Consider the following 22,696-nt stretch of genomic DNA (forward strand, 5'->3'; position numbering starts at 1 on the left):
TATTCTCACAGTGCTAACTTACACATACACATACTACCAGAGGTCCTGGTTACAAACTCACATACACACATATATATACATATACACATGTATACATATATATACACAGAGAGAGAGAGATACATATATACATATATAGAATAATAGGGTGTGCCCTCACTAAGAACCATGATAATGGCACATCCTGTTTTGACAAAGTCTTGTATTCTCCCAACCAACAGTTCGAGGGATTGTTCCCCTGAAAGGCACTTGGACTTTGCTCCATGCTGCATGGCTACTGAGGGAGCAGAATCACCCCATGTGACTTAACTCCATTAAAAAATATGCATATGCAGTGGTAACACATGCCTTTAATCCCAGCACTCTCAAGGCAGAGACAAGTGGATCTCTGAGATCGAGGCCACCCTGATCTGCAGAGCGAGTTCCAGGACATCCAGGCCTACCCAGAGAAAACTATCTTGAAAAACCAAAAAGGAAAAAAGTATGTATATGTGTATATAAACACATACACACACACACACGCACACGCGCACACATATTCACACATATGCATATATAATATATTCACACATTATATTTATTTTAAGTAACCACATAAAGTATTTCCCCTGTGTTTTTTCTCACACATATGTTATTTATCCCTCCTCCCATTATATTGCCTTTCCTCCCCATCCATAATTAAAGTCCCTTCCATTTTTCCATTAGCCCTTCAGCTTTCATACTCTGAATATGTTCCTTTTCCAATACACATATTTACAAATATTTTCACTAGCCTCTAGTTTTCTATTTCTTTTCTGAACTATCTTCAGAAAAGCAAAGTTGTAATTATTATCATTTTGTAATTTAGCTTAGAAAATATTTGCCTAACCTAAGGGTATGAAGATTTTTTCTTTTTTTTTTTTAATTAGCTATTTTCTTTATTTACATTTCAAATGTTATCCCCTTTCCTGGTCCCCCACCCTGAATCTCCCTATGCCCTCTCCCCTTCCCCTGCTCACCTACCCATCCACCCACTCACTCCTACTTCCTGACCCTGGCATTCCCCTACACTGCAGCACAGAGCCTTCACAGGACCAAGGGCCTCTCCTCCCATCGATGACCAACTAGGCCATCCTCTGCTACATATGCAGCTGGAGCCATGAGTCCCACCATGTGTTTTCTTTGGTTGGAGGTTTAGTCCCTGGGAGCTCTGGGGGTACTGGTTAGTTCATATTGTTGTTCCTCTTGTAGGGTGGGGATATGGGTTAGTTGATACACTGCTTGCTTAATGTTCAGGAAGCCCTGGGTTCGATCCTCAGCATGGCATGAAGCAGCGGCTCTGTAGTACATACCTGTATTCCAAGCACTATAGACTCTAGAGATAGAAGCAGGAGAATCAGGAACTCAAGGTCCCCCTTGGATACCTAGTAAGTCTGAGGACAACTTGTGATAAAAAAAAAAGACCCTGTCTCAAAAGAAAAAAAGATTTAGAATGTTCTATTTTCTTTCTTCCAGAATTTTTGCAGTTTTAACTTGCAGGTTTTAGTTGGTGGTCCATTTCATGCTCTAGTTTCCACCAGTGTGATGTCACTGTCAGTGTTCCTTATTTTTCATGAAAATCCACATTTTGTCTAGTACAGTTTGCTTTAGTCCCTTCATTGAACTGGAGGCTTCCCATTTGTTAAAGTCATTGACCTTGGATATAGAGGCCTCTTTGTGTAGTCTTTATTTTGTCCCACTGGTTCATGATTGGGAGTATGGTGGAAGTCTCTTTGTGCATTTTCATTTTATCCACCGGTCCATCACTGTGCATATAGTGGAGGTCTCTGCTTTGTCCCATTGGTCTCTTTGTGCATCCTCATCTTGCTCCACTGGTCCATCACTGTCACTGTGAGCAGCACTGATTTCTCAGCATTCAGGAGGCATTGAAACTACACAGTATGAGATCTCCACCTTGGCTCTTTGTTTCAAACTTCTTAAACTGTTTTATTTCATGCAGGTCATATATATATATATTTCAAAGTCATTTTCCATTTCTACAAAAAGAAAAAAACCCAGCAGAGTCTAGTCAAGTTTTAGCTGGAATCATATGAATCTATGTAACATTAGAGCCAGCTGGTTTTAAGTATATAGTCTTGTCTATGGATATAGGGGAGCAGCCATTGAGTTAGGCCTTCTGCTTTATTTTAATTTCCGTTGCTGCGACAAAATTCCATGACCAGAAAACAAGTTGAAGAAGAAAGGGTTTATTCACTTTTGTTCATCACTGAAGGAAGTCACGACAGGAACCTAGACAAAGGAAGTCAGGACAGGGTAGGAACCAGGAGACAGGAGCAGATGCAGAAGCCATGGAGAAATGCTGCTTACTGCCTTGCTTACTTCTCATGGCTTGCCCAGCCTGCTTTCTTATAGAACTGAGGACCACCAGCCCAGGGATGGTACCACCCACAAAGGACTGGATCCTCCCCAATTGATCACTAACTGAAAATGCCCTACAGAAGGATATTATGTAGGCATTTTCTCAACTGAGGCTCCTTCCTCTCTGATGACTCTTAACTTGTGTCAAGATGACACCAAAAACCAGCCAATACACCATCTCTGCTTTTGTATTTTTTGTTTTTAGTGGTAGAGATCTTACACCTGGCTTTTGTTAATTTTATTCTTAGGTACTTCAACATTATAATTTAAATGTTTTGATTTAAATTGTATTATAACTTAAACACAACTTTCATTTAAATTTTCAAAAGTGATCATAGGACGATGTTAAGGTAAAGTCTTGAAAGTAGACTTCTAAGTAGTGTATACTGAGTGCCAAAGGAAATGTCACCCTATACAATTCCTCCTAGTGGAGAAGCAACCATGGCAGTCAAGTCACTGACTAACAGGGGTGAAGGAATTACCACTACTGTTACTTCCACAGTGACAGCTTACATCTAAACATGGAAAACATTGCTTTGCTTACAACAATAACTCAAAGAGACCCGTGTGAAATATTGGGCCTTGAGCGTAGAATCAGGAAGCCTGGACTTGAACTCAGCAAAATACTGAGGAAACATACAGGCCACAGAAACTAGACCTTGACAAACATTTTCTTTATTTCATTGTTCTCTCTCTCTGTCTCTGTCTCTGTCTCTCTCTGTCTCTCTCTCTCTCTCTCTCTCTCTCTCTCTCTGTGTGTGTGTGTGTGTGTGTGTGTGTGTGTGTAAGAGAGAGAGAGAGAGAGAGACCGAGTCCCACTGTGTAGCTCTGCCTGTTCTTGAATTCTCGTTGTAGACAAGACTGGCCTTGAACTCATGAAGATCATCCTGGCTTTGCCTCCTGAGTAATGGGACTAAAGGCATGGGCCACCACACCCAGCCCCATTATCTATCTTATATTTAATGAGCATTCACAAAACAAAACACTAAGCTATTCCTTTCTAAAGATCTATATACCAGAGGCCCAAATGAGAGGAGAAGCGCTGTCTGTCTGTGGAGATGTAAATTTAACATATTGTTATCATTGGTTTTATAATTACGGAAAATATATCTATTTTTAGGCATTTTTGCTTTAGTGCTAACCTCAAACCGAAATTTAAAAAGATCACTAAACAGAACTTCAGCGGATTATAGCTAGAGAATTCAAATTTTAACACCAAAGTACAAAAGGCTTGTTTGACTTTGGGGGTGAGGGGAGACTGCTGCTAAGAAACAAACTTCTATTAATAGGGAATCTTCTGGAAATTGTTCTATTAAGAACCTGGCAAACTCACAAATATGACAGATGGGCTGAAAATTAGGAAGTGTATGCCAGAAGACTTAATGTAAGAGGTTATATGAAAACACATCCCCCATTTCCCTGGCTATGGATTGATGTCTGGTCAGCTTGGCTTATAACTGCTTGAATGCTTTTTGAATTTGGTCCATTTTCTCTGTTTCTAGGTTTGATTCTCATAAAGGCTTCTGGTGTCAGCTGCTGGAAGAAGGGAAAACAAAATGCCTTGGGAAGAGTAAAGGAAGAAAATACCCCCCGATGGACTCTGATGTAAGTGTAGAGCCCGAAAATATAAAACACAGCAATGATAATCAATAATAATGATAATGATAATAATAATAAATATCACCTACAATGTCTTAGAAAAGTGACTGAGATCAAAAGTCAGCCTTTATACAAGCTAGAAGGCAGTGGGTTCCCTCCTGCTTTCTTATGCACTTCGTGTTACAGAGGTACTTCCTTCACAAGAGTAGGGAGGAGGGTTGTGGAGCAAGAGCTCCTGGCTGTGGCTACACCATGAAGAAAGTAACACGGCTGCCTAACAAGCGTTACTGATCCAGCGGGAGAGGTGAGGGGGAAGGAGGAGAAGGTGGGACAGAAACTGGGTTGAGAGACTTACTACATTTTATTATATAAATGTATGGAAGCTGTCAGACAATTAAAAATGGGAAATAATAAGATACAAACTATAGTATTTCAAAGAGATAATAGTATTAAAATAATACAAATTACTATAAGTAAATAAATACATACATTCATAAATAAATAAAGGAAATTAAGGGTGGGAAAGAGGGCTAAACAGCTAAAGGCTCCTGCCACCTATGCCATTTACAGTGGAATGGGAGAACCAATAGCCTCGAACTCTCCCCAGACATCCCCCTGTGCCTTGACAGGTGTACACACACACTAAAATAAAGAAAATGCAGTAAGAGAGCCTCTTAATTAAACTTAAAGTGGTTCTCTGTTTTGATACATCCAGGTTGGATGTTTTGATTTTTCCATTTACATAATTAATATCTGTGTTCCAAGAATGAAAGGAAGTAGAATTTGTGACTGTCAATCTGAAAAGCAGGTAACATGAATACTGATAACTACAGAAGTGATAACTGCTGTGCAGAAACTGCTCTGCTGCTGAAAATGTCAGCAAGCCACGATCGGAAATATAGCAACCAGAAATTGACAAAATACTTTCTGTCTTCAATGTCAAATGATTCTGTGGAACACAGATTAGAGTGTTAGCTGCTAGTATAATGTACTAAGCTTTTAACTGTTCGAATGTTCGTGGGACAGGATAATTAACCTATCTCTCAATTGTCGAGCACACAGGCACATAACCTAGTCTGTGAGAAAGGGACACGTTCATGGTGTGAGCCAGTATTGTTTATTCTGCTCAGAACAATGACACAGTGAGCTGTCATTCTCACAGTTTGTGTGCCCTGTATTTTTCCTTTATGCTTATTTTGCATATGCTAATGTTTATTCATGGTATATTTAGCATCTACTTTGACTATAAGAATCTAACTTGATTATTATAGTTTTTTTTAAGAACTCGGAAATTTAAATATATGGGAATATTTTTCTTACAGTATTTCATACATTAACTGACAATCCCAAGGTGGGCAAAATTTCTCAGTAACCTACATTTATTTTACAAAATTTTTATCCTTCAAGGTTTGGAGGACTATTTGTTATGCTGGTCTGATAGACAAGACCTTGGTGAGGTCACAATTAAATTCTGTATAGACGGCATAGAAAAGGGAGGGACCTTTTGTTTTCATAGAGAAACTGCATTGCAAGAAGTCTATTCTGTTTGAGTGACTATCAAAATATACCATGAGAGCACTGTGAAAACAGTCAGAATACACTAGATGCTGGCGAGAGGTAGTTTCTCCATTGTTTCAGTAAAAATATAAAAAATACTAATTTTTACATCAAATATACTTCTGTATATAGTTATTAAAACTAAGTATATCACTAAGACACTGAGGTTTATCTTAGCATTTATTTCACTCTGGTCTAACATAGACAAAGCTGAGATACTGTATAGAATTGCTGGTAGTCTAGGTGAACAAGAAAAACATGGCCGTAGATGTCAACAAGGTTACTCTCTAAGCATATGCTAAGTTTACTTAAAGGAATAAAATGTCTGACACTGTGTAAATAGTCTCCAAACTGGAGGCTCCGCGGAAGGGTGCAATCACAAGCCTGACTGGAGTAGCAAGCTTTGCCACACAGTGGTCACCTCTCCTACTTCAGACGCCAGACAAAGCTAAGTATTCCAGGGTGTGGCCAACACAGTTCACGTGCTTCACACAAATCTCAACCCATATCTAGTGCACAAGATACCTATTTCAGCAGAGTCAACATGCACGGAATGTATTTTAGTGAAATAAAGTATGCATTTCTTCCTCTTTCGCACTCAGAGCAGAGCGTTTCTGTCCAGCTACTACCGCGACCACAACGTGGAGCTCTCGAAGCTGCTGCACAGGCTGGGGCAGCCTCTGCCCTCGTGGCTGAGACAGGAGCTGCAGAAAGTGAGATAGCATGGAGAAAAGAAGCAGACCTCATCCAGAGCTCACAGACGACACTACCAAAAAGCTGTCGAACACATACCTCTGCATCACAGAAAACGAGCAAGGTTCTTCCATGTGCTGGCATGTGGATGATTGTGGAGGGTCGGGCATAAAATATATATACATATATATCTTTAAGAAGCTTCCAGGCCTATGGCCTTCCTCTTAACCCTTATCTGATTCGTGTGGAACAGCAACCAACATAAATTTTAAAACAAAACAGAAAACAGAAACACTGACACAGACCTGTACCATTTCGTAGTAATATTTACAATTTTGTATCTCGGCTACAGTTGTTATTTCTGTAGATTTCTGGACCACTGTTTGACTGTAAAAATGTTTTCTGACTCGATTCTGTGAAGTAGCCTATAAACATCACGATGGAGAATTACAAGTGTCAGAAAATGCTGCCAGCATAGGCCATGGTTATGTGAGAGCAGGGACGGGGAGCAATCTGTGGACTTTGTCTTCAAACAGGGAAGCAAAGGAGGTGGTCCTCCTTGTACGTTCCAGCGAACTCGTACTGATGTAGCTCTGTATTGTAAACTTGGCAGACAGCAAACAGAAACACATTCGTACATCAAAATAGTGAACGTTAATGGAAGAGTATTGACTAAATCCTCAAAGTAAAAGATCTGGTGAACTTCTAAAGATACACCATACAGATACATAAAGATACACTGAGAACTCTTGGCTTTCTGAGGTCTATTCTGGCCACCTCCAGTTGCACCGAAATGCCTGTGGAGCCTGCAGGAAGTATTCTCTCTGAGTCAGAGTGACCTTTAAATTGGCAGAGCAGAGACTGGAGAAATGGCTCCACAGCTGGGGGGCACCTGACTCTTCTTCTAGAGGACTCAGGTTTAAATCCCAGCACCCACATGGCAGCTCACAACTGCCTGTAACTCCCAAGATCAAACACTCTCACATAGACAAACATACAGGCGAAACACCAATGCACATAAAATAAAGGTTAAAAAATTAATTTAAAGTCTTCATAAATGAGCAGAGCAGCTGCTGAACAAACTTATTAACTGGAAACTAAGGACAGTTCCTTGAGCTGCTTAATTAAAGTACTCAGATTTAAATTATTGCAAAACTGCATTTTTCCAGGTAATCCCAAAGCAAACTGTGTAACGTACAGGCTTGTTGGACAATGGACTCATATACAAATTTTCATCTAATATATAAAACGATGGTTGTGCTTCGCGGTGGAACAAGCAGGTGAAGTCCCATGTTGGAGGATCCCTCACATATTGCCCACTTCTTTGCCCAACAGCAGAGCATCGCCAACTGTGTGAACTACCTACAATAAGAATCACAGGGGGGCCGGGCGTGGTGGCGCACGCCTTTAATCCCAGCACTTGGGAGACAGAGGCAGGTAAATTTCTGAGTTCGAGGCCAGCCTGGTCTACAGAGTGAGTTCCAGGACAGCCAGGGCTATACAGAGAAACCCTGTCTCGAAAAACCAAAAAACAAACAAACAAGAATCACAGGGGGTACAAAGATGAGCATAGCTCAGGAAATATATCTAATTTAAATTAGACACGTGATGAGTGAAGGATTCGAAACAAGAGTACAGGAGATCACACTTCCCTGTGTTAGTATAGACTTAATCTTGCATTGTGATTGACCCATATGTAAACATAAGGAGAATGTTCCTCGCTGTGACTACACACACAGAAATATTCTATAAGGTGTGTTTAGAGACACAATATGCCACAAAACCAACGGCCTGAATACGTCTATCTGTCATTCCAGTGCATAAAATGGTACTCTTGCAGCTATTTGCCAGTTTAAAAAACAAAAACAAAAAAGAATGAAGCACCCCTGCTCGCTGCTTAATTCCTTTCATCCTTATTCCCACAATTACCAATGTCTCTAAAGTTTTTCCATCTTTTATGAACTCAAAGAATACAGTGATTATTTTTTTTAAGCACTTACCGGAAAGAGTTGGCTAAACAACCAAATTTTAAGAGCCCTGACTGAGAGGCCAAATCAAAATACAGTGAAAGGAGTCTTCCCTCCTAACCGCTGCCACTTTGGCAGTGACACCTGCCATGCCCAGAGGGGAAATCACCCCTCACATCCACATCCATTAATTTAAGAAAATTGGCTCAAGGGGTCATAAGACCCAGCAGCTCCAGCTGTTACAGTCTCACTGGTGACAGTGTGTCAGCTCAGGAAATAAGCTGACATACGTCTCCACGTTTGAACCTCTATAGATAAATTGGCTACTGACATCCTTTAATGTAGGGAGACAGTGCCTGTAAAATAAATGGCAAAAAATAGCACTTATAATGAATCAGAAAAAAACGAGAGAGAAACGGTACCCCGACCTGCTCACTCCCAAGTCCATGTCAGATGCCCTGTAGACCAGCAGCCCTTTCAAAGGGTTTTGACCACTGGGCGTGTCAAAGAGGCAGCTCCCAATTCAGGAGGGCAACCACACATCTCACACTGTGAGCTCCAGCTGGCCATTATGCTATCCTGAAAGCGACAGAAGTCCAGGAGAAAAGAACAGGAGAGAACATGATTCCAAACTAGCTTTGTATAGAATTCCCTTTTTCCTGACTTATAATACGGGGCTTCCTCAGGAAGAAATGAAATGGTTATTTCAATGTTTATAGCTATTATATTCTTGTCATTCACATTGAATGAAAATTACTGGGAACATTTTTTTCTCTGGGTTTTCTAAAAGGAAAAAAAACCCTCTATATAATTCTAAAAGTGGCATGTTACCTCATATGTATAACAATAAACTGGTAAGAAAATAGAGATGTCGAGCCTGGTGATTTGGGGCAGTGAGAGGGTATTTGTTTTGCTGGGGGTGGGGGTGGGAATGGGGCGGTATCAAGGATTCAAAGGCACACCATTATGATTTAAAATGGAGAGGTAAGCGAAGAAGAAGAGCTTAGTAGGCAATGAAGAATGCCTGTTCTGGTTTTGCCTGCTATGGTTTTATTTGTCTTCTCACAGGACAAAGCTGCAGCTTCCAGGACTTTCATGGGCTCTTTACTCTCTGTAGAATTTCAAAAGGTATGAACTAGTTTGGTACACACACACACACACACACACACACACACACACTCACAAGAATCTAGAAAATAATCTCAGCAAAAGAACATAAAATAAAGACAGGAGTTAGACCTGTATCCTCCTCCACAAACTTTCTCTCCAAGACACTAGATTTTCTCACATCAGAACCCCTCCCCCCCAAAAATTATTATTACCTGGAGTACAGCATGCTCTTCTTTCCAAATGTGTTATCCTAGGTTATATCTACTCCAGGACCAGTCAGTGATGGGTAATGAACACACCCATCAGTATTCGTGGTTTAAAATATCAATAGTAGTGAGTTTCCTGAAGAGCAACACTGCAGCCTAGAAGCATTTACTTAAGCAAGAACTCATTAATGAAGGACCAGTGTACCAGTGATACCAGTGGTTTGGTTTTTTTAATTTCAGATTATACTCAGTACCTGAAGTATCTTCGGTCAATGGTAGCATACCATAGTTTCCCCCATCTTTGTGTTTGCACATGAGCATGTATGTGTGTGTGTGTGTGTGTGTGTGTGTGTGTGTGTGTGTGTGTGTGTGTGTATGCACGCACGTGCGCATACTTTTGCATGTGTTATTCCTCTGGAAACCCCTAATGGATATAGTAATGAAAGGCATAATTAGAATATGGCAAGAGAAGATATTTTTCATTTTTTGACACTATTTATAATTCTTCCTTCTCTAAGAATCTTTCTAAATAAGTTGTTGATATGCAGCTGGTTCTGATTTTAGTGACTTAACAATCTTTGTGTTTTTAACTCTTAGGGGTTAATCAACAGAAACTCACAGGTTTCTTCATTGCACCTCCAAATCATCATGTAGCTAACTCAAACAGTCAGTGATCTTTGTAGAAGAAACACATTCTCTGTGGTTGACAAATCTCAAGAAACTCTTTCTGTGCTGGCTTCAGTGTTCAGAAGTATTTTCACTGACTCTAGACCAAGGCTTGTTCAAGCCTACACAGCCAGTCCATGAACTTGCCCTTTGGCAGTAAGGGCAAAGGAAAGTGTGATCAATTTTATGTGAAGTTGACTAGACCAAATTAACTATCATTTATGGGTGTGTCTGGGAGGCCTTTCTGGGAGAGAGAGGTCTTCCTCCTCTGGCTGTCTATTGCCAGGCTCCCCTACTATATTGCCCCCCACCTCTGGTACTGTAAGCCCAAATAAACTCTTCCTTCTTTTTAGTTTCTTTTAGTCTTCAATTTTATTGCAACAACAGAAAAGAAACTAATGTAATATGTAGTTATAGTATGCGTTATATTATATTTATTACATATATGGTATGTATCAGTTCTGTTTCTCTGAAAAGAAATATATATAATATATACAGTGTAACATTAATTCTGTCTCTGGGAAAAAATCTGCAAAGTATCTCATAAAGTGTAGCACAGTGTATCTAAGAAGAAGAAACAATTCTTGCCAGTACAACCATTGGTTCCTTCCATGTATTCTTTCCGATTTTTGTACATGAGAATTCTCTACATATTCAGTATTCCTCATAAGTGGTAGAGTCGCATTCATGCATTTATTCTTTCATGTAGTAAAGATATGTTTAACTTTTCCTAACACTTTCTTTCATTAATCCTGCAGCTACCCTAATCTTTGAGCTTCTATCATCCCTGTGTCTATTGCCAGGAATAACAAATACACAGATTAGTTAGCCACTGAAATTGGAACTGGCTACATGTCACCCGCTTACTTCTTAGAGAAGCAGGAATCATGAACAATATCAAGAAATAAGAAAAGACATTCACATGCAAAATTCCAGGCAAATATCTTGCTTACTAAGTAAAGATTCTCCAGAGAAATAGTGCAGGGGGTAGGCGGGGGAATTCTCAGAAGGAAACTGCACCTTCCACTGACTCTCTGCAAGGCTGGAGAATGATTAAACCTCACTGGTTGTGGAGAAGATGGAGCGTTGCTGGTCTAGACCCCAAGTAAAATTATCCTTGGCTATGTTCAGTCCCCCAATAGGCATTTTTTGTCCACTACTGTGTCTGACCTAATATCCTGTGACGTAACTGGTAAAAAAAAAAAAACTTTTGGAATGTATTAACATAATTCTAGCTTCCACCAAGCAAAATGTTAAGTGTCACTGGATAACATTTGGTGCCTACAGCTGCGAGTTCCCCTTTCCTATAACCATCACCTATGTAATGCTTCCACCAGTGTCTGAAAGAATGCCTTGATTCCTCACTTTCCTCGTTCCATTCCCAGAGTGGAGCATGAAATTTGGAGTAACCTCAGTCTGTGTTCCCAGGCTATGTTCACTCACATGTGGCTTGAGAACAAACTATCTCTTAGCCACTTTTAGGTGAGAGTTATAGGTTGTTTTATGTTTTGTCACTTGCATTAATAATACAAAATACATAGATACAGAGATGTATAGAATAGTTTTATTATATGTATGTATTTATTTTTGTAATTTCATGTAAAAAGCTGTATAGAATAGTTTTATTATATGTATGTATTTATTTTTGTAATTTTATGTAAAAAGCTGTAGAAGGAAAGATAAGAAAACGATTCAGTCAGTGAAGCATCCACCATGCAGACATGAAAACCTGAGTTCAGCCTCCCGCACCCACATAAAAGGGAGGGATGGCAATGTCCTTTGTAATGATGGTGCTGGAGAAGGCAGAGACAGGAGGATCCACAGGACTCACTGGCCAACCAGTCAAGCAATGGGTGATTGTGTCTCAAAAAATAACACAGAGAGCAATTAAAGAAAACACCCAATATTTATCCTTGGCCTCCATACATACATACACACACACACACAGCTTACTGATATAAATGCTAATCTCAGCACTCACCCAGTCACACCCAGAAACAATAGCTCACCAGGGATTTGAACATCCTGTATCCCAACCAAGATGACCAATAATACGAGCCATCGTGTTTACCAAACAAGACTGTTCAAAGGAAGTAAAGCAGATTTTACGAATAAAATCTCACGATGGCTTAAAGTCCCTAAGATTGTTGGAAAGAATGCATTTCCCAGATTTCATACTGCAGTGGACTAAATTGAGAAGTCAGAGGAATTTTCAAAGCACACCGACTTCATGATGGGTTTTACAGGAAAAGCTCTCATCATTACGTTTCTCAGATATGAGAGAATCCGTTAAGTAAAGGAGGTGGCCGGTGTCTACATCTCTGCTGCCAAAAGTCTTCTGTAGCAGCTAATCAGTTAAACTGCTTTAGCTCCCAGTGAATCCGCGTGCATGCACTGCACCTGCCCAAGAGCTGGATTCCAAATGAAACGCGCGCGCGCAAACACACACACACACACACACACACACACACACACACACACACACACACACCAGCTAATTTTGATATGCCCTGGCTAGCTCAGTGACTGGGCACTTCTAAACCTCCCCACAGCTAGCACTCACTCCCCTCCAGTATTCCTGAATAAACATCTTTTAAAATCTCGATTTCATCTCTGCGACCCCAGACCCGATCAGGGACGTGGCCCTAGGGATTGTTACATGCCCGCAGGCCTTTAAGTTTCATATTTCTGCTTCCCTGTCTTGGCGATTCTACCTCTCCTCTCTCTTCCTGGGTCCTTTGCCCACGTAACCTAAAGGCCTCCTTCTTCCTGGCCAGCCCTTGACTGTTCCGGAAGTTCTTTGTTTCCAATCAAAGCCAGCTGGGGGCAGGGATCCTCAAGTCTAGAAGCACGGCTTTGGGAGCCAAAATAAGACAAAGCATTGGAACCAATTCCCACCAGCCTTCTGTTCAATCAACAACTAACCGAGCAAGCTGACTTTGTTCTTAAGCAAAGTTATGCATGGCTTACACAGTCGGGCCACAGGAGACTCATCCTCATCTTCTTTTTGGTAACAACATTTTGACCCTAAAATTTACTTTTTTTTTTTTGTACGGACGTTGCTAGAGATTTTAAAGCAAAAGCTGGACTCCTGTAGTTCCCATAGTCCCAACTCTACCACTCAATGCATCAAGTGAAGGGACTGTAGGAATGGTAAGTTGTAGAGATTTCTTCAGGGTGAGCACACTGGCTAGTGGGACCGACAAAGGTGTGAATCTGTGATGTCCAAGTTCATCTTTAAGGTTGCTGATATGAGGTTTAGGTTTGAACAGAGAAAGAATTGGGATGCAAGTAAGATGGGGACAAGAGATATATCTGATCAAGTGTGATCACCACTGATCACTCCCTTCTGCTTCTGCAGCGGCGTTCTGAGTGGCAATGTGTACCAGACATTAAGAACTACAGAGAACTGAGTCTGTGGGTATGAATCCTCCTCAACTGATGGACATTAAAAGGCTGAACAATCCACTGTCTTTATCCAAAATACCCAAGGTTGGAAATATAAAACCCAGACCCTGTCTGCAAAGAGTAGAGGCTCTTGACTGTAGTGAGAATAGGCTGTGCGAAAGATTTGTCCCAAACTCTCAGATCAAAACTATCCCATTAGATAAGGCTGGAGACAGAGCACAGCAGTTAAAAACACTTGCTGTTCCTGCAAAGGAACCACATTCAGGTCCCATCACCCCCATCAGGTAGCTCACTATTGAAGTTGGAGCCTGGAATTCCAACACCTCTGATGTCCATAGGAACCAGCACTCACATGTATACACACAGAGATATACACGTATACATATTCATGCGGATCCATCAAAGCCCTAAGTGAATGTGAATTATTGACAAGGACCAATGAATGCCAGAGACCTTTGGAGATTTGCAAAGTCTTCCTCCAGGTGAGGATCAGGGGTATGCCAAGCCTTCTTCTGGTCCAGATACAAGTGTTTATGACTGATTGTCCAGTGTGTGATAAAAACTGGCAAATGCAGCTTCCTCGACCCCAGTGACTAGAACGGGAGGCTTCTCCCCTACAAAGACCTAGCAAGACTAGCTAACCCCGCCTCAGGTTGTACATAAGAAGCCCGGTTCTGTGTCAGTGCGTGGGTGATGCTGTTCTACCAGAGTGAGCTCAGCATGTGTGCCTGTGTGTCTGTCTCTTCTTCATCCCCTCATTAGCTCAGTCAGGTGTCTAGGACCAAGGCATGTAAGATGTGGCAAATACACATATAATTAATAAATAAGCCACTACTTTCAAAAATAACTGGCTTGACAAACAGCAACTGCACCAGCTGGCCCCAGTTAATGACAACTCTGCCAAGGACCAAGGATGCCCAGGGACTCCATGATCTTTCATCTCCAATCATTATTTTTTCCCACAGGACCCCTGGATGCAGCCAAGAGTGGGGAACACACCCTTAAGCTTTCAGGTTGACACCAAAGCTACAAAGTCAGTTTTAATGATGATGATGATGAAAGGATTTTATGTGCCTGTTCCAGGAGATCAGGAAAGCCCCAAGGGCTGGCTTCCAACAGCCACTGGGCAATATCCACCTGATTCAGCTTATGTTTGTCAATGAATGTTCCGTGGCTTGGGAGAGATTGGCTATGCCCTATTTTACCATGCAGGTAAAAGCGCCACCTGCACAAACCCTTTATCTGCAGCTGTGAACCCTGAAACCACTGAATTGTCAATTCACATGCATGAGCCAGGGCACTCCAGGAAGAGCTAAAACACTGTGCTCTCAAAAGCCATTTAAAACAAGGTACACCAACTTTCCCCTAAGCAAAGCAGGGCTTTTGGAGGCACTTAAGCAAATCCAAACCATGTTCCACACACTTCTAAAAAGCAATTTAATTCAGCCATGCCTGTCTCCTTAAAAAGGTTCCTATTCTGCCAGGTTTTTTTAAAAAGTCTATTTCAAAGGAATATCATTTTGTTCAATACCTACGACCTATTAGTAAAATTGCCCAGGACACTCTCCCACACAGTGCCAAATTCCCTTCACTGTTTTGAATTAGCAGCACAATGAAAATGGCTTACTGTCCTTAATGCAAGATGCCTTTGCATTCTCCTGATGGCCGGTCACCAGTTACGGTTTGCCTTCAAATGGGTAGACCCTAAATCAGAAAGCACTCTTTCAACCCTGCAGGGTATTTTCCTTCATGGATTCAAAAAATTCCCCTATAGCCTTTGAAGACATATTGGCTGCACTCTTGAAAATGTTTCGGTTAAATTAGGGAACGATGCTGCAGTCTGTATAGATAACAATGATTTCCAGTCTGGCTTAAAAGCTTTGCCTAGGAAACACCATTCAATCCCTTATTCACCTCGTTGAATGTGGGGATAAGATGTTCTATTAGTTACGTTTCTCCTTGCTGTAACAAAATATGCGACAGAACATACGCTACGGAACGAACTTAAGGAATAAAGGATTTATTTGGGCTCGAGATACAGCCTCTTGGGCTGGGGAAGAGTAAGGCAGCAAGAGGAGGAAGGAGCTGGTCACGTAGTACAGACAGACAGGAAGCAGAGAAATGAAAGCTGGAACTCACTCACTTTCAGTCTGAGATCTGGGCCCGTGGAATAGTGGCACCTACATCAAAGGACATGCGTCCCTCCTCAGTCAAACCAGCCTAGAGACTCCTTCATAAGTGTATCCAGGGGTTTGTCTCTAGAGTCGATTGAGAGCCTGTGAGGTTGACAATCAGCGTTAACTGTGATGGTGCCCTGCTCTAAACTGCACGTCTTCAAAGAGCAAGCCATTCACTTAGCTTTCCAATTACAGCAAGATCACCAGTGCCCCGCGGTGACAGGAAAATGGCTCTTGCCGGTGTTCAGATTCTAGGGCCTAAGGACTGGTGAGGGTCCCTGGGGACGGCACATGATTGTAGCATAAAGGGACACTCAGGGTCTTACAGCTAAGCCTTGATGTGAGGCTTTGGTTGAGGCGGATCTTGAGCTCTTTACTTCATGTACAGAATGCCAAGCTGCTTTGAGACTGTTTAAGGACCTTCTGGCAGGTGCCTCTATGTGTGGACTGCTTCACTTAACAAAAGCGGTCAATGTGGTGATAAGGAATGGAACCGGAGGTTCTTATTCTGTTGTCGCACTAAGTACCACAGCCTTTAAATAAAATAATTCATAATAAAGTCACCAAAATAAAGTGTAAAACCAAAGAAGCATGCCTGCCTTCCCAGCAATGCTATTTACCATACATTTCTTAACATCACAAAAGTCTGCCTGTTTCACTCTATAAATGAAAAAGGGGGCTTAAGATTCATATTACTTGTGTGTGTGTGTGTGTGTGTGTGTATGTGTAGGTGTGAGTATGCACACTTGTGTGCTCAGAAAACCCTGCTGAGGGCCTTGCATCCCTTGGAGACAGTTACGGACATTTGCAGGATGCTTGGTTTTTATGTGAGTATCGGACTTTGCACTCGGGGCCTCATGAGCAGCAAGCACTCTCTTAACTGCTGAGCCATCTCTCCATCCTCAAATGATTCCAAGGATCGCCTGGGTTTGTGAACACGAGAGTCTTCAGCAAGAATTAGCTGCACTCTACTATGACATCCACAAGGCACAATAAGTAGCCATTATGGATGGGCAAGTCCTTACTTCTCATTCAATCTGCTTTCTTATACAGCTCTGTTTCGTTTAGTACCTAAAAAGAATTAGGCACTTTTAAAAATTCTTACTCATTTTTATCAAATTTGAGTTCTGAACTTCAGGAACTTTCTGATTTTTACTCTTTACTACTTGTTGACATAAACTCGCATACAGATAAAAGAGAGTTTTCAACTAGAGAAATACACAGATGCCTGTGTTGTCTCCAATGCTAGGTCTGAGTCTACTTGGATTTCTGTAAATTTTCTGAGACAAAAACCTACAAAAAAACTCATATAATTGAAGAGCATCCAAAGTCTTTCTCTTATTTTAGTAAAGAGGAATATTAAGATTCTCTGGAATGTAGCTCAGCTGGTACACTGCTTGCCTACTGTGTATGAAGCCTTTGGTTTGAGGTCCTGGGATACAGGAGACCACATCTTATTAGATAGATAGATAGATAGATAGATAGATAGATAGATAGATAGATAGATAGATAGATAGATAGATTCAATTTAAGAAATGAAACAAACCCAGATGCCCCTCAACAGAGGAATGGATACAGAAAATATGGTATATTTACACAATGGAGTACTACTCAGCTATTAAAAAGAATGAATTTATGAAATTCCTAGCCAAATGGATGAACCTGGAGGGCATCATCTTGAGTGAAGTAACACAATCACAAAAGAACTCACACAATATGTATTCACTGATAAGTGGATATTAGCCCAAAACTTAGGATACCCAAGATATAAGATACAATTTGCTAAACGCATGAAACTCAAGAAGAATGAAGACCAAAGTGTGGACACTGTGCCCCTTCTTAGAATTGGGAACAAAACACTCATGGAAGGAGTTACAGAGAAAAAGTTTGGAGCTGTGATGAAAGGATGGACCATCTAGAGACTGCCATATCCAGAGATCCATCCCATAATCAGCTTCCAAACGCTGACACCATTGCATACACTAGCAAGATTTTGCTGAAAGGACCCAGATATAGCTGTCTCTTGTGAGACTATGCAGGGGCCTAGCAAACACAGGAGTGGATGCTCACAGTCAGCTATTGGATGTATCACAGGGCCCCCAATGGAGAAGCTAGAGAAAGTACCCAAGGAGCTAAAGGGATCTGCAACCCTATTGTTGGAACAACATGATGAACTAACCAGAACCCCGGAGCTCTTTTCTCTAGCTGCATATGTATCGAAAGATGGCCTAGTCGGCCATCACTGGAAAGAGAGGCCCATTGGACTTGCAAACTTTATATGCCCCAATATAGGGGAATGCCAGGGCCAAAAGAATGGGAATGGGTGGGTAGGGAAGTGGGGGGCGCTATGGGGGACTTTTGGGATAGCATTGGAAATGTAATTGAGGAAAATATGTAATAAAAAATATTAAAAATTAAAAAGAAATTGTTTTCTTAATTAAATGAAGTGGGAAGACACATTTGTAGTGCAAATCTTTGAAGCAGGAAGATCTATCTTTAATCCAGGTCTTTTGAGGGGGGAGATCCACCTTTAATCTAGGGCCACACCTTCTGCTGACAGTTTATAGGAAAGACATGAGGGAAGCTTGCTCTATCATTCTTCCACCAGCACTAGAGCCTACCTTGGGTTGTTGGCATGTACTGCAGACCAGCTGACACACCCACCCAGACTCATGTACCAAACAACTACTGGATTCTTGGACCCTTCCATTGGTAGACAGCCATTGTTGGGCTACCTGGACCACAGCGTGTAAACCGTTCCAATACACAACGCTTAGGAGTGCTTGCTGCTCTCACAGGGGACCTGGGTTAGGTTCCCAGCATTCTTCTCAGGCAGTTCACAACTACCTGTAACTCTACCTCCACGGAATCCGAAGCTCCCTTCTGACCTCCACACTCATATACACAAACCCACATGCAAACACACACATACACACAATTAAAAATAAAATAGACTCTTACAAAAGAAAGTCCTGTTGTGTTTTAGTTTTAGTGTTAGGCTATGCTGTGAAGTTGTTGCTTTATAATAAAATCAAGATTTCCAAAACTCATCATTTTCTAAACTCACTCTTTGTTATATAAAACAAAGTTCATGGGGCAGGCTGGCAGAGCCATTAAGAATGCTGGCACTTTCATGTCATTATTCACAATAAATTACATCAATAAAATCACGGTCGATAATAAATCAATGTATTCAAATTTTCTGGGGGGGGGGGTTACACGCAACTAAATAATAGGATAACAGCACCACCTAGTGGCTCTCTAAAATTGACACGTAAATATCAGTCCATCTCACTGTTCTACACAGCTATAATCCTTAAGGACAGACAGTGGCTCAATGATTTGGGGAATGGGCTAACAGAGTAAATGTCCCAGGAAGCATCTATAATGTATATTGTGACAAGCAACTAAATCAACAGGACTTTCTAAACTAAATTGCCAAATGATTTTATGAAAGCATTAAGTAGTTTACAATCCCCCAAAACAAGAACTTCCCTTTAATATGCTATATTAAAGGTTACCTAAATAATAATTTTGCATACACAAATGTAGTCAAAAAGAAAAAACATAGTTTTTTTTAAAGCCTTACGTCATCTAGAAATGACAGAAGAAAAAAAGACAAGCTTTTGAGATATTAAATGTTTAATAGCACACATGTATAGCCCAGATATGTATGCAAAATTATACGAGCAAGTTCATTATTAAAGTGGTGCAGTTGATTTCTTCTCGGTCCATTTGGGCAATTCTAGTTATTATGGAGAGACCATGACAGGTGCAGTTGTTGTCTTAGTGACAATGGTAGTTGTTTCCTGATACCAAATGTTTACCCAGGAACCCCAGGTCCCACATTCTTCTAACGCACTGTCACCTCCAGTTTGGTTGATGCTTCCATCTCTCTCCATCCCTTCCTGACTGCCTTAAATTCCGAAAGAAATCCATATGGTGCTTACCTTGCACAAGTCCCTCCTCTCACTCACGGTCTTCCTAGCTCCACCCCTTCTTAGCTCCACCCACCAGCTGCACACATGAACACAATCAGGCTAGACTTGAATTTAAATTTGTTCCAAGAATTCAGATAAACTCTCACTAAATCCAAGACTCCTGCTACATTTCCAAATCTGTTGACATTATCTTCTAATTATATTCTGTCCTTCCCCTTCAAATTTCCAAGTCTCCTTTATCAAACTGGAATACAGTTTGATATTTTCCTGGAGGGGAAATCAACTGATAGAAAAGTACATCCAGAAGTTTGCACCATCACTTCTAACAGCCAAGCGCCACCTGCTCCCGCTGTGTTTCTGTAGAGTTCTAAGCTGTTACCTTAGAATAGCGCCTCTCAGCCTTCCTAAGCTGGGACCCTTTAATACAGTTCCTCATGGTGTGGTGACCACCCCCCCCAAAAAAATTAAAATTATTTTTGTTGCTGCTTCATAACTGTAATTTTGTGACTCTTATGAATCATGAATAATGTAAATATCTGATATCCAGGATTTCTGCTGTCCCGCCCCTATCAGGACGCACAGGTAGAGAACACTGCCTGAGGCTAACCCCAGCCTTTGTGCGTTAGCCCTAGCTTGCCCACGCTTTCCAGCACGGTCAGCTTTCCATCTCCACCGTAGTCCCAGGTATCCAGCCTTCGTTGCTCTCAGACTTCATGTGCTTCATCTCAGCTGTGTCTCCAGGTATAGCCCCATTTCTCTTCTATATACTATAGACTATAGACTATAGACTATATATTATATACTATATAGAGTATATAGCGTACCTTCTCCGGATTTTCCAAGTTATTGTCCCTGCAGCTGTTCTTTAAAAGACCCCAATACCCTGTGTATGATTAACTCAAATGGTCATTTCTCAGCCGTCATATTTCATATACCATTAACACTGGTTTGTTCTCTTTGAAAACTTTCCTTTCTTCAGGATCCAACATTTCATTGACTTTTCTCCCCACTCAAGTCTAGTCTCAATCCCCTCTTAAAGTCCCTCCCTGTAAACTGCTCTTAGAGGACTGTGACGCATGCTCAGTACTTACCCCACTCTGTTTATATTTCCTTATTGGTTTCTTCGGCCCAGACCCCGCCCCAGAACGTCATACACATTTGGACTCCGTAACAGTTGCACGGAGTTAAGATTCTCTTTCCTCTGTCACTCCCCGCACTGGCTATTGTTCTCTCCTTCTCTAATAGTTATTCTAACTGGCTATAGTGAAATCTCCAGTCCATCCCAGTGCCGTGCAGCAATAGTGCAATCAGCTCAAAGCAGAGCAGCAATAGTGCCCGGCACACTCACTCAGGGCAGAGCAGCAATAGTGCCTGGCACACTCGCTCAGGGCAGAGCAGCAATAGTGCCCGGCACACTCGCTCAGGGCAGAGCAACAATAGTGCCCGGCACACTCGCTCAGGGCAGAGCAGCAATAGTGCCTGGCACACTCGCTCAGGGCAGAGCAGCAATAGTGCCCGGCACACTTGTTCAGTGCAGAACAGCAATAATGCCCGGCACACTCGCTCAGTACAAGGGCTCCTCCATTTTACCCCCCTTCCCCGTAAATGAAAAAAAAAGAAAAAGAAAAAACTCCACAACTTCAATTACAAGCAATTTCCAATTCTTCTCCTCCCACAGTCTCTCAAGTGCATTCTAAGACTCCAAGCCTTGGCCTGGTGGTGATGAAATTCACTGGCTTTAAGCGCAAATCTCCACTGATTAGAAGTGACATCTCTGCCTCAAATTCAGAGTAGAGTCACTAAAGTAGCACTTGCCTTAAAAGCAACATGACAGGCCGTAAAATGATAACTGCTTTTGTGTTCAATTCTGAAGTTTCAGACTTACAGAAAAAAAAAAAAACTGCAAAAATGGCAGAGTGCTCGATTTTCTCTAATTGCTAACCTAAGGGAATTAGATAAGCACGGATTTCATCTCATTGTTTTTTCCTCGTGGTCAGAACATGATGTGGACTTTGAGGCGCAGGACCAGAGAGAGAAACATCTTATTTTCACCCTACTATATCAGCGTGTTCACCGTGATCATGACCTATCTTTATTCTCCTTTGATTTTTGTTTTCACGTGACGCATATCCCTCAAATTTTTATTACCCAGAACAGGCAGTGTGTGTTACTTTCTGGCACCATTTATACAGTCTCCTCTGTGCTGCTTATTTGGGTGAACCTGACACAAACATGGGCCAAGCAGAGGGAACCTTGAGATAATGCCTCCGTTGCTTTGGCCTGTGGGCTTGGCTGTGGGACATTTTCTTGGTTAGCCATTGATATGGGAGGGTTCAGTGTGAGCAGCGCCACACCTGGGCAGGTTAGCCCTGGACTGTATAAAAAGGCAGGCTAAGTAAGCCAAGAGCAAGCTAATAAGCAGCATGCCTCCATGGTCTCTGCTTCAGTTCCTGCCTCCAGGCTCCTGCTTGGAATGAGTGCCTTAGCTTCCCTCAATGACGAACTATGATGTGGAAGTGGAAGCCAGAGCCCCTACCTCTCCAAGATGCCCTTGATGATGTTGCATCACAGCAGCAGAAACCATACTAGGATGTCCTTTTTTTACCCTGCACCTTGAAATCAAGTCATGAAACAACCCAATATGAAACTGGTGCTGCAATTCAGGAGAGGGATGAAAGTCCACCTTCTGGAGAAAATGACTTGTGCTGTTGTTTGTTTCCTTGTGGTGCTGGAGATTGTACACAGAGCCTTGTGATTACCGAACAACACTCCATCACTAAGCTACATTCCAGCCCCCTATCCCAAAGGTTTTAAACAAAGAAAGAAAGAAAGAAAAAAAAAGAAACAAACAAACAAAAATAGCGTTTTTGAGATAGGGTCTCATGTACCCTAAATTGTCCATAAACTTAATAGGTAGTCAAACAAAACTCTAACCCGAAAGCCACTAGTTGCTGGGGTTACAGGCACGTGCCACC

The 22,696-nt window shown here is 41.5% G+C and overlaps 1 protein-coding gene across 2 annotated transcripts in view; it reads left to right on the forward strand.

Moving 5' to 3' along the window:
- Window positions 1-9,060, forward strand: part of LOC110290928 (bifunctional heparan sulfate N-deacetylase/N-sulfotransferase 3) — a 158,192-nt gene extending 149,132 nt beyond the window's left edge. For both annotated transcript variants that reach the window (XM_021157836.3, XM_029475610.2), the window contains exons 13-14: window positions 3,900-4,002; window positions 6,156-9,060. In XM_021157836.3, coding sequence (XP_021013495.1) covers window positions 3,900-4,002; window positions 6,156-6,275 — 223 coding nt within the window. In that variant the 3' untranslated portion in view covers window positions 6,276-9,060. The remainder of the gene's footprint in view (window positions 1-3,899; window positions 4,003-6,155) is intronic.
- Window positions 9,061-22,696: the final 13,636 nt, after the last annotated feature.

The sequence above is a fragment of the Mus caroli genome, unplaced genomic scaffold, assembly GCF_978045245.1.
Source record: "Mus caroli unplaced genomic scaffold, Mus_caroli_1 scaffold_3, whole genome shotgun sequence".
Taxonomy (NCBI): domain Eukaryota; kingdom Metazoa; phylum Chordata; class Mammalia; order Rodentia; family Muridae; genus Mus; species Mus caroli.